The 12727-nt window shown below is 42.6% G+C and overlaps 1 protein-coding gene across 1 annotated transcript in view; it reads right to left on the bottom strand.

The window, feature by feature from the left end:
- Nucleotides 1–12727, bottom strand: part of gpc3 (glypican 3) — a 152524-nt gene that overhangs the window by 37632 nt on the left and 102165 nt on the right. Inside the window, exons 4-5 of the mRNA XM_034092355.2 lie at nt 3778–3920; nt 487–612 (exon numbers count right to left, since the gene is read on the bottom strand). Of these exons, the coding sequence (XP_033948246.1) occupies nt 487–612; nt 3778–3920 (269 nt within the window). The remainder of the gene's footprint in view (nt 1–486; nt 613–3777; nt 3921–12727) is intronic.

Here is a 12727-nt window from a genome sequence, read left to right as displayed (position 1 = left end):
GGACGATATCTAGGACTATCTAAGTGGAATTGAAATTGTTGGCTGACAGAAAGGAGGAAGTTATGATTTGCGGAGCTAAAAGGACAGGGGTGAAGTGAAATATTACGCAAAACCAAATGAGGTTCTGCTGGGTGCACGGGAGATGCTGGATGAATGAGGAGAGAACGATCGAACGGCAATTAACTAAGCGAGGAGAAGGTGAGATCCCATAGAGCCAAAGTCAAGATTTACACTCACAATCGGCGGGAGAGCGGGGGGCCCCCTCGTGGGATGTGGAGCTCATCAGCCCTGAGCAAACGTACCCTTCAAATCACCTACACTCTCCGAGATGCTGCTGGAGTGTTGGGAATTCAAGAAATCAGACTATTTGAAAAACTGATCATCAAGAAAGGGCAATAAACCTGAGCAGAATGTAGGGTGTGCTTTTTAAATGGATGTATCCAGAGGGCTCCTGTGTTGATATAAGCTATTGAGACACTGATTTACCTGTCTGTCATCTCCTGGCCGTTCCAGCAGAGGGAGTGGTTCGCTGGCGGGGGCTCGCGGCTGCACAGGGCCTCCCCCAGCCCGCTGTAGAACGAGCTGAAGCCCTTCAAGTCGGATATGAACTCCCTGAGGTGGGGAAAGAAAAAGGAAATGTTCACATATAAGAATAAAATAGTTAATCTGAATATGACTTTCACATTTCAGCAGGGAGAAAGATCAAAAGTAGTGAACGGGGGAGGCACGAGAGAAGAAGAGGAAGCAGAGATAAAAGATTTCAACTTGATAACAGTGAAAGCAAGTCAATGAGACCCTGCTTAGAATGAAAGGAAAAGAGTATAAGTGTCTATTTTCCTAATTGACATGAATTAGTAGTTAACTGATTTGGCCATATTTACATTACTGTGTTGAAGTGCTGGCAACACATATGAGTAACTCAAAACCTATTTACACTACAGAAAAAAGCTGTGAGATTTTTTGCATAATGCAAATCCCGAGTACACATAAAGACACTGTTAATTGAGTCAAGGCTGTTACAAGGCTGATTGAATTGAATTACAGACTTATTTAGTTGTCCATTAAGACAAAACAGAAAGCTACCAGAAAATACACAAAAAATGATTTGTTTTAAACTCAGAGGATGAGCAAAATAGAAATAAATGTAACTTTAAGCATCAATTTGTACTCGAAAGCAGATTTTCGGTAGTTGCCTTTAACTGTGGACATTTTGACCAAATAAGGGCTGTATGAACATCTTAGGTTTAATAAAACGTAAAAAGAATTAATAATTAAACAGTATGAAGATGTCAGGTAACCTGTTTCGTTGACTTTTGATTGTGTTTTAGTTTTTTGGTTTCATGTTACTGAAAGTATTGGTTGTAATCAGCTGTGACTGACAGACCGTTGAAGGAAAAATAAGCCTTTCTTTTCCTTGATTTAAGTGAACATGTTTTGTTTTATAATAATTGCCCTGAGTGAAATACAACTAATAATAACAATATGTCCACTGCAGTGGCGAGCCGTCAGAGCCCTCTAGACCCTCTGTGAGGGCCTAAGATATTCTAAAAAATAATATTTGAAAACATAAAAAAAAAATGTTGTTACATTTTTCATTAGTTTTACCAAAATAACTTGATTTAATTGTATTTAAAATAACATTTACAAAGAAATAAATCCTTCGACTCTGCCTGTTCAGTTTCTGTGAAGACGGGAGAGCTTGTTGGTCCCTCTCTACATTCACAGAGGGCCCGCTATAGTAACTCATTAGGCGCGTTCACACCGGAGTACTTTTCCCGTTTAGTTCCGTTACGATACGATCGCCAGTCCCCAACTCCGGGGACTTTGGGTGGCAGTGTACTCCGTGAAGTGGTTTTCGGCCTGCCAGTAAACCCAAAGCAGAAGAAGACGTCAGCGGCGCATTTGCGTAATCTTCCTTCAGGGAAATTATTCCGGTGTGAACGCGATCTGTACTTAGTGCCCTGGGGTAATAAGTGCCGGCACTAAGTACGGCAAAGTACTTGGTGTGAACGCGGCTATTAGGCGCATTCACACCGCAGTACTTTTCCCATAAAGGTTCATGAGAACTTAGTTCATGAGAACTCTTTAGTTCTCATGAACTAAGTAAGTAAATCTACTAAGTAAGCCGTCACTTCGTCTTCTTCTGCTTTGGGTTTACTGGCAGGCCGCAAACAACTTCACGGCGTATACTGCCGCCGGAAGTCCCCGGAGTTGGGAAGGCTTCAGTAGAAGCTGCTGGGAGTCCCAGCAGCTTCTACTGAAGCCTTCCGAGTAAATCGCCAGAACGCCGACACCTCCTCATCTCCACCGCTCCCATGTTTTATTTTGTGTTGCCATAAGTTAGTCTCTCTGCATTTGTGCGCTGGGCTAATGCTAATGCTAATAATGAGGATAATAAAATGGCTGCTTCACAAAACTTTTTGGGAGTTTTACGGGGCGTGGTTTGCAATCCGCCCAGCCAATCAGACATAGGAACCTTTTTCTCCCACGAAAGTACCTGCTCTCTAGCAGGGACGGAAAAGCGGGTAAAAAGGTTCTGATTAACTCATTTTAGTTTCCGGCTCCTTTTGGTGTGAACGCGACATTTCGGAACTAAAGGGGGAACTAAAGTGGGAACTAAAGTGGGAACTAAAGGGGGAACTAAAGGGGGAACTAAAGTGGGAAAAGTACTGCGGTGTGAACGCGGCTATTGAGAGAGTAATGTCAAATGACAGTACAATTGACCAATCATATCTTCCCTCTAAATGGGTGGGCTTTATTTTCGCAGACTTTATGACTTTAAGTTCCGCCCGCTGTGAAGTTTATGCATGTGTATAAGGTGGTGCAGTAACGCGTCCTAAAACCCGGAAGTAAGCTGCGCTCGGATTCCCTCGACAAAAGAGCAATGGGATTTCTCCATAGGATTTTGGAAAATAGCTTGAAATAAGGTCTGTGGAAAACTAACCTGTCAGATAAATGCACGTTTTGTTCAGCCGGATAATATCCACATGTCTACCCTACTTTTATTGTTTTCTAATCATAAATATAATCGATAGATTTATGATCGATAGATTTATGATTAGCATAAGTTCGTTCATGATGGCTCATGTCAGTGATAGTGATGACATCGTTGCGAAATTATTAACCGAGTCATTTTCAAGATTGAGTTACAATGATAAACTGGAGTGGCAAAGGAGCTGAATCAGCTGAATGACCCGCTATCAAGTGCTTCATCCAAAAGGACAGGAGGATGGACTTTGTGTTTCAGTGATTTGATCATCAAAGGTAGGCCTAAGTCATCTTCAATGTGGGCCGCCGTGCCGACTTAATTCATTTTTAATTGTTACTTGGCTGTGGGTGCCATGATAAGTGTTTATATAAATGGTGTTGTTTTGTGTGGTAGAGGGTCGCTGTCATTGATGCGTTACCCGGGCCGCTGTTTTGATATTCCGCTGAAGTATACACTGTGACGTAATAACCCTTCTTTTTTTTCAGAGGGCCTAGGTATAGAAGTCACGGCTCACCACTGGTCCACTGTACGTCCAGGGCCAGCAGCCCCGCTGGGCATTATTACACTGTTCACTTAAGCCTGTTATTGCATCAGGAGTGTTGAAAACGCTCGGGAGGCGATAGACTGAGTGTCACGACACGAGGAAACAGGAATCAGCCTGTCCACAGTGTCAGGGACAATATTCATCTGTGAGACATGCACTGCCCCTGCCGGGTTTCTGGAGAGCGAGGGCTGCCTCATCAGCTGGAAGGGTCTCAGGATGGATTAGGGCTCCTGGTTTTTCTCACCTGCGGAGGCCTGCCAAAGTCTCATCAGAGTCCTGGGACGAGGGCTGCGTGTTGCGGGCTGCAGAGGAGGCAGGAAGCCGGGGAGGGGGGGATGACACTGAGCGAGAGGTCCGCTGAGGAGTGGTTCCACACATCCCGCTCACCTGCAGAGGAGAGAGGAGAAAAGGAGAATTCAATCCCTGGAGCCTCTTCACCTCACGTGTTCTTTATTGCTCGCGGTTCCGAGCCTGTTTATTCAAACTCTCAATAGCAATGACACCGCAGACAGTAAGAACCCGTAGGCTGCCAAACTGCCGGCCTTACTCAGCTGAGCCCCTCTGCACATTGTCATCTGTTAGCGATTGTTTATTTTTGGGAGGGATGAAAGCGGGGGCGGATTTGAATAACAAACAAGTCATTGTATCCAGCCGTTTCCGCCATATGTAATCATAACACCCGTAAAACTGCAGCGTAAAAAAAGAACGGCCCCTCGTTTTGCCTTCTTCTTCTTCCTCCTCCATTTAAATGCCATTGTGTTTCCACGCGGGACGACATAACAATAACAAATAAGAGTCCCTCTCTGTCTCTCAGAGATAATGGACCTGGCACATTCTTTTCAGGTGCAATCAAAATGCAAATGGCTGTTAATGTTTAGCTTGTGGTTTAATGATTTGCCGGTGGTTTAATTTCCCGCGGGGAAACTGTCCGAAGCTAAATTCTGCCTTGTAATGTTAACAGCTAATTGTGCCCAGCTCCTCTTTAAGTGAATAGGCTGGCACTGCTACTGAATACTGATGTGAGCTGGTAGAGCGGCACTGGACATCTTGATCTGGTGAACAGCAAGGCCACACACACACACACACACACACACACACACACACACACACACACACACACACACACAACACACACACACACACACACACACACACACACACACACACACACACACACACACACACACACACACACACACACACACACACACACACACACACACACACCACACACACACACACACACACACACACACACACACACACACACACACACACACACACACACACACACACACACACACACACACACACACTTCCCTGCATAAACAAAAATGAATCACGTTATGCAGTTATTCATTTGAACATAATTCACCTAAGCTCATTAACATGATACACATGCTCTCCTAAATAATATTGGCAAACACACACACTTTTTTTTATTGTCAATGCTGACAAGCACAGAAATGCTGATCAGCTGTACAGTAAGACAGAATCATCAGGGTTAATCAATGCAGCATTGTCATCCAAGGACACACACACACACACACACACACACACACACACACACACACACACACACACACACACACACACACACACACACACACACACACACACACACACACACACACACACACACACACACACACACACACACACACACACACACACACACACACACACACACACACACACACACACACACACACACACACACACACACACACACACACACACACACACACACACACACACACACACACACACACACACACACAGATGAGTTTTCCTGCACCAAGCATTCACTAACACCCCACATCCCTGACCAACCATCTCCTCTAATACTTCCCTACCGTGTGCTTGGGAGGAACACACACACACACACACACACACACGACAGCCCATTGTCTCTGCCACCTTTTTCCCCTCTTCTTCTCGTGTAATCCTCTCGTTCCCGTGGCGCCTGGAGCGAGTGCTGGTGCTCCCACAGGCCATGATTAATGTGATTGGAGCTGCGTTCCTCTTTTTGTTTGTGCGTGCCTGGGAAGCCGTAGGGGAGTTGTGGCACAAGGGAGAAACTGATTCCACGCCTAAGCCCCTCCGCCTTCCCCCCTCCCTCTCCCCACCCGTCGATTGTTTCCGGATTCTTCAAGGAAGGGGCTCATTAGTTGTGTATTAATATCACCCAGGGCTGGACAAACACAACCAACAGGAGAGTCTGCAGATAAAGCCTGCCTCGGCGTGAGAGCTCGGAAATATCTGCACACTTTTATCTGCACTGAACACACACACACACACACACACACACACACACACACACACACACACACACACACACACACACACACACACACACACACACACCACACACACACACACACACACACACACACACACACACACACACACACACACACACACACACACACACACACACACACACACCAGGCTTCATTCAGCTGTGCTTTTTAATACACGAGGTAGAGGTGATCAAATCAATGGCAATGCGTGTGGATCAGAACAATCAGAACACTTCAATGTTTAATCACATGCTTAAGTAGTCCTGATCACAAGGGGTTGTTATTAAGCAAACCGCTTCAGGAGGAAAGATGATACTATCAGTGTTATAGAGGTGGTGGGGTGCCATGCACAGCTGTACCAACATATATGTTTGTGTTTCAGGGGACTCGAGGCTCAGGGGAGAGCCTGAGTCAGCACTCCTCCTCCACCTACTCCTGCAAACAGCATAGGAACTGACTTCTAGTAAAGCACACATTGCAGCATCCTATGAAGAGCTTAGCCTCGCAGTGAAGTGGAAATGGGGAAAAGTCTTACTTTGTGTCAAAGTAAAGCTATCGTGTTTACATCATGGTACTGTCTTAATTGGAAATGAGGGAATATGGTGCAATTACAACTGCTTGACGTGACGTGTATTAATTTTGAGCTAGTTCGGTTAAAGCTCCAGTCAACAATATGTGTGTTTAGATTGTGGGATTTTAAATGAATGTTATTCAACACCATTACCGTGGATTGTGTACCATATCAATGTCAACGTTTAGCTCAATTCAGTTGAGATTGTATTTGTAAAATGTTGTATTACTACTAGAAGTGTGCTGGATGCTTAAAGCCATTACTTATATCATTCAAACAGTTTATCCATTACCTTTAAGCTACTCAACCATGTATTAGAGACTTAGATATCCTATTTACAGTTTATCCATAACGTCTTTTTGTATGCACTCGTCCATTCATTTTTGCTAACCATTTCAACGATTTATTAATGAATTTCAACCAGTTTTTATGGCTTTTAGCTAACTGTTTCAACAATATGTATACAGCTTTTAGCTAACTGTTTCAACAATATGTATACAGCTTTTAGCTAACTGTTTCAACAATATGTATACAGCTTTTAGTTAACTGTTTCAACAATATGTATACAGCTTTTAGCTAACTGTTTCAACAATATGTATACAGCTTTTAGCTAACTGTTTCAACAATATGTATACAGCTTTTAGCTAACTGTTTCAACAATATGTATACAGCTTTTAGCTAACTGTTTCAACAATGTGTATACAGCTTTTAGCTAACTGTTTCAACAATATGTATACAGCTTTTAGCTAACTGTTTCAACAATATGTATACAGCTTTTAGCTAACTGTTTCAACAATGTGTATACAGCTTTTAGCTAACTCAACCTGTTGTTATGGCTGTTAGCTAATATTTCAAGAAGTTACGATCTGTAGCTTATTAATTCAACCATTTCTCTGAGCTAGCCACTCCACAATCTCCCCTTCTGACCTCATAGGACTGAATCATGAGCAAAAGGTTTTTTGTAGGAGCACATTGCTGCTCACAACAATGACATAAATGAGAATAACAAGTGACTTCAAGTAATAACACCTTAAAGGCCTATACGTCTACATTAATATGGATATTACACATGTATTGTAGCCCTTCATTTTAGATTATCGTCTTTAAACTAGATTTTTGAGACATCTGAATATGTTGCATTAATATAAGGTGTGGACTCCGAGCACATTGAAACACACTGATCAAATGGAGTTCAGACATAACATATTTCTCCCACAAAGTTTCAGGTGAAGCTCAAATTCGAAAATGTGATTATTACTAATCAGATCAGTACGCCTATTTAGTAAATCCTCCGCTTCCGGAATCTCAACCCCATGTTAATGAGATTAACAAAATGCCCAAAATATTTTGAGAATAATAATTTGTTAATATTGTGGCACACATTTGAAGTTCTCCTGTATAGTAACACCTGTAAAGCAGTTATAAAACACGTAGGTTACTAGCACTGAATCCACTCAAACATATGAGCGAGCTGTGCAGTCTAATTTAAAACGAGGCATTAGCAGGTTGTTAGGAAAATAGATTTCACACTTTTCACTCAGAGAATTCCTGAAGCATTCAAAGCTGTGAAAAGCTCCAGTATTAAAGAATGTCTTTTTGATTTGATAGAAAGTGTCCATGCAGCAGAAATACTGCGATCTCTTGGACTGAATGATGATTTCCTCAAAGGAGGAAGGAAACAAACAGTTGTTAGGTATGTGATACATCTCCTAGGAAGGTGTTCAGGAACACGCGTAATTGAGATTTGTAACGAAATGAGAAATAATTATGTTGCATACAAATGATGATAAGCAAGAATAAAGTCTTGAAGGAATAGTAAGACATTTTTGAAACATTCTTCTTTGCATTCTTGTCTGAAGTTAGATGAGAACATCTGAAATCCTCTCTTTTGAGACCGGGATTGTGATTAGAAAACCTGCTAACTTTAAATGAATATTAGATACTTCTTAAAGGGTCAATTATACAGGCGGAAATAATGGCTTTGATCAACACAATGCATATTTCTCATCTTTTAACACTCCTGTATCGACAGCGGCCTGCATGTTTGAATGGATTAATAGGTAATAAAAATGCAGCGGACTTTTCATTATTGCTCGTGTTTCCCCACTGGATTTGATTTAACCAGCATGGGCTTAATGTATTCACAAAGGGGACAACAACATAAACATACTTGGTAAAAGGTGTTGTATGACAGAAAGAAGATATAATAAAAAGAGGTGTTGGACTTAGAGCACCCATCATGTTCTCTGCTCTTGGTCAGATCCATCATATTTCTGTCTCAACCTACTTCCCTTCTCCGTCTCTTCTCAGAGGGGTCACAGGGTGATGGATGTCTCCTCCACACTCTCCTGCTCTCCTTCCCCTTGGGCTCGCTCTTCACACTCTTTCCCTCCATTATGTCCCCCTCTTTGTCTCTCCTTGTCGCTCCTCTATTTCTTTCTCCTCAGTAACCGGTAAAAATAGAGCTTCATAAATCATGCATCTTCTCTCAGAGCGGCACGTAAGACCGAGAGAAATAAATGGGGAGGGGATGAAAGAGAGAGAAGGATGTTGAGAATGAGATGTGGAGACGGAGGTGGATGACATCAAACTCCAGGAGAGGACTGGGGAGTTGGCAGGGGAATAGATTGAAGCTGCAGGGCTCTTGGCTGCCCTCTCTCCGTCTCTGAGAACATTGGTTGATTTGCGCTGGAGTCGCACCGGGTGGAGGAAAGAAATGTTAACATGCCGGGGAGCGGCTGGCAGACGATGAGTGGTCACCTTCCCAACAGAGTTACATGCTTCAAGCCGATACAGGAGGAGAGGAGATGTCTCTCTCACACCTCCAGGAGTAGATAGAGATAGAGTCGATCTGTTTGTCACCCCCGGTTACAGTAACAGGAGTGTGCACTCTCACCGGAGGGGAGGTTAAGTGAGAGATACGGACCACAGCTGCGCCTCTTACAATCACAGCAAACCACTAAACAAGACATAGTGCTCCCTGGATCCATTATGTTGCCGTGCAAACTATTGAAGTATCACTGAAAGATTATTAATGTTTACACTTAACAGCCTCACGAACGCTTCTTTGAAGATGAGATAGGAGTTATGGAGCCAGACGCCATTTCTTTATCATATATATCTACATTACTGCTCACTTTTCCCAACAACACGTTACTTTTAGAGGTAGTGCCATCACCAATTTCATATAGGAAGATTGGAAAATATGCAGCTACATCAAACAAGATACAGTAGACCAGAGATGGAAAGTGCATTCACTCAAAACCCGTCCTTGACTTCCTTTGTGTGTACATCGATTTAAACAAACTATGTCATATGATGTAGTTTCACTGATCTACTCGATAGTGTACCAAAAGTCTCAAATTGGCTCCTTGTTGACAACATACAACATTCAATTATCTTACAAGTAACATAATACCTTTTAAAAATAATAACTACTTTTTATTTTTGTTACATTATATTTTGATGTAAAGACTTTTTTACATTTACTTAAGTTACATTTTGGTTTAAGGAATTTGACTAGTAGGCATATGTTTGTACTATGGTATTTTGTACATTTACTTAAAGTTAGAATAGGTAAGAATGGAGAAACCAGCTTGAGTGCACTAGAATTTGAAAGTACGCAGCCGGAAAAAATCTGTCCCTTCCTTCAGACTTCCTTACAGAGCGCCTCCTCCAACACACACATGACCAATGAGGGCACGAGATAAGTTTGTGCACAGATGGAAGGCTGACAGGCAGGTAGGCCATCCAGTTAAAATAATTGGTCATGCTTTTTACAGCGCCACGGCTTCCACAGATGACATTTTTGTATGTATTTATAAATACATACAAAGCAAAACATTTCATATATTCATTGCTATCGGGATGTTAAGAGCATTCCATGGAATATAACAAAAAAAAAATCTGAAGTGAATTATGTCCCCCACCTTTAAGTTAATTATCTGAATTAGGGATGCACGATATTGGTTTTTTGAAATGCTGTGGTGTTTTCTGAAATGCTGTGGTGTCTTGCACTTCAGGGCCACCGTAGAAAACAGAGGAGCGACATTTCGCCACAACTCCACCGAGCACTTGACTTTATGCAGGAAGCCCGACAGTGGGATATTGTACGAAAAGTCAGCACACTCAGCACGGATAGTGCGCAACATGATTGCAGCATCCAGGCAGCTCCGGTTCGAGCATATGCCTTGAGTTGCAAAACTGGCAAACTTCTTGCCTTTTTCAAAAGCCTCGTCGATAGGTAAAAACCCCGGTGCCTTTGCAGCTGGCTTTGGATTTGCCGCTAGTTTAGCAGCGCAGGCGTCTTCGTACGCTTTTAATACACCATCGTAGCGATGGCGATGTTTCAGGTGACTAATCAGGTTCGAAGTATTGTAGCTCGTTGCCTTTTTCCCTCCTCGTGGAACTTCTGCATTACATTCGTTACAAATAGCAAGCGAACTTTCCAACTCTGAAACTTTGAAATAGTCCCATACCACCGACGACATGTTTGTTTACTGTCCTTGGCTTCAAGGCCGCCCACCATTTACGTCACAGCCAGGCATGAGTTAGGGAGCGCTGGATTTGTGAAGAACTGCCCTCTTCCTAAACCACTAATACCACAGTACTGGCAAAACGGGAGGAGCCGAGTGAAAAACAAGCGCCCCTCATCACAATCCACCCACACCGCAGTATTTTTTTCTTTTTTTTTACCCAAAATATATATTGTATATTATCGGGGCTATTAATACTTTTATCGGGTTTATCGGGATGACGTCATAATTCCTAATATCGGACCGATAATTATCGGCCCGATAATTATCGTGCATCCCCAATCTGAATACTTGCTGTGTTTTCACCACTACAGTAGGCACTGTAGGCATATCTGGTGAATTGCCATTTTTATCAGTTATGTAAGTTGCTTAAAAAAATGGTTGAAAAGGCCTTCAACAACAAAATCATTAAAGTTGTTTTTAAAGATCATCACGCTATGTATTTATTTGTTGTATAAATATGTTTTTATTATTTATTCTTATCATTTTTATTCTAATGTTGAAATATGTATTTAAAGCCACCCTATGTAAGGTTATTTAACAGACTGTATCTTACATTTGCCCCACCCAGTGGTATCAGACACAGTGACGTTTTGGCAGCAGCCAATCAAACACCATGGATCTGTTGAGAGACGACAGTCTGCACTGTAGTTACATGCAATTCACCAGCTTAACAAGAGAACTACACAGAGTCATACTCCATTGCAAAAAGTTTCAATTATTTCATATATGCACACATTTGCTATCTCTTAGTCACCAACATATGCTTTCTATTCCCTCCCTCTGTCTTCTCTTTTCATCGCTCTCGGCGATGAGTCATTTATATGACGTGTATCTGTCAATATCATTAAACATTTATATACCTACTGTAGATGCCTGGTCGCCAAGTCGGGCAGTGTTCAAACCATGTCAGGAGGAGGGTCACGATGCACATTGACCCATTTAGATGGACCTGAATCATTTAAAAGGTGCAAGAATCACATGAAACCCTACCAATCTTCTGTTAAATCTTACATTTCAAAATGAAGGTGAAATTCAAAAACAATAATTCACCTGCATTGAACCAGTCCATTAAATGTTTGTTATTAGTTGGCAGGATAGATTTACGGTGGTATCTACCTCCTAATTGATTCAGTGGGACATAAACATCTATTGGTAAACTGGATCACTTAACATACGTAATTTATGTGAGGAAAACATACATGTTTCAACCCAAAACCTTATCTTTTTTTGTTTAGTTCCTTCATCAGTGATTATGTGTTACAATGGCGTTTGTTAGCAACCAGAAAATGACACTAATGACAAACAGATGAGAATGCGTGGGGTCTGAGTGCCGTGTTGGCGGGACGTTGCGCGGCTCGCTACTGCGAGGAGCGGACAGTGTGAGCTGGGTTCATTTCCTGCTTGCTGCGTGGGATCTGCGAGACAGCGAAACATCGCGAATGGACGCAGGAAGGGGGGGATGCTGAGGGGGCTGCAGCACCCCCAAACGCGGCGCACCTACAGTGTAAGCGTGCCACAGTTTCGCCGCTGAGAGAGTGTGTGTGTGTCAGGAGCTCCACGGATAGGTCCATTTGGGTATGGTCACGTCACTGTACCCAGGAAAAAAAAGAAAAATGTCCAACGAGGCGTTCTGGGGCAGCACAGACAGGTCTTTTCTGTGTTAGAGTTTTACTCGCTACAGGGTGTACTTTGAGGGTTTGTGACTTTGCAGACCGTTTACATGCAGAAAAAGCTATAACACACAGGGGGACGGGTAATAACTGGAAAAGCATGACATGGGAC

The sequence above is a fragment of the Pseudochaenichthys georgianus genome, chromosome 10 (genome assembly GCF_902827115.2).
Source record: "Pseudochaenichthys georgianus chromosome 10, fPseGeo1.2, whole genome shotgun sequence".
NCBI classification, from domain to species: domain Eukaryota; kingdom Metazoa; phylum Chordata; class Actinopteri; order Perciformes; family Channichthyidae; genus Pseudochaenichthys; species Pseudochaenichthys georgianus.
This window is presented reverse-complemented; position numbering and strand designations above follow the sequence as displayed.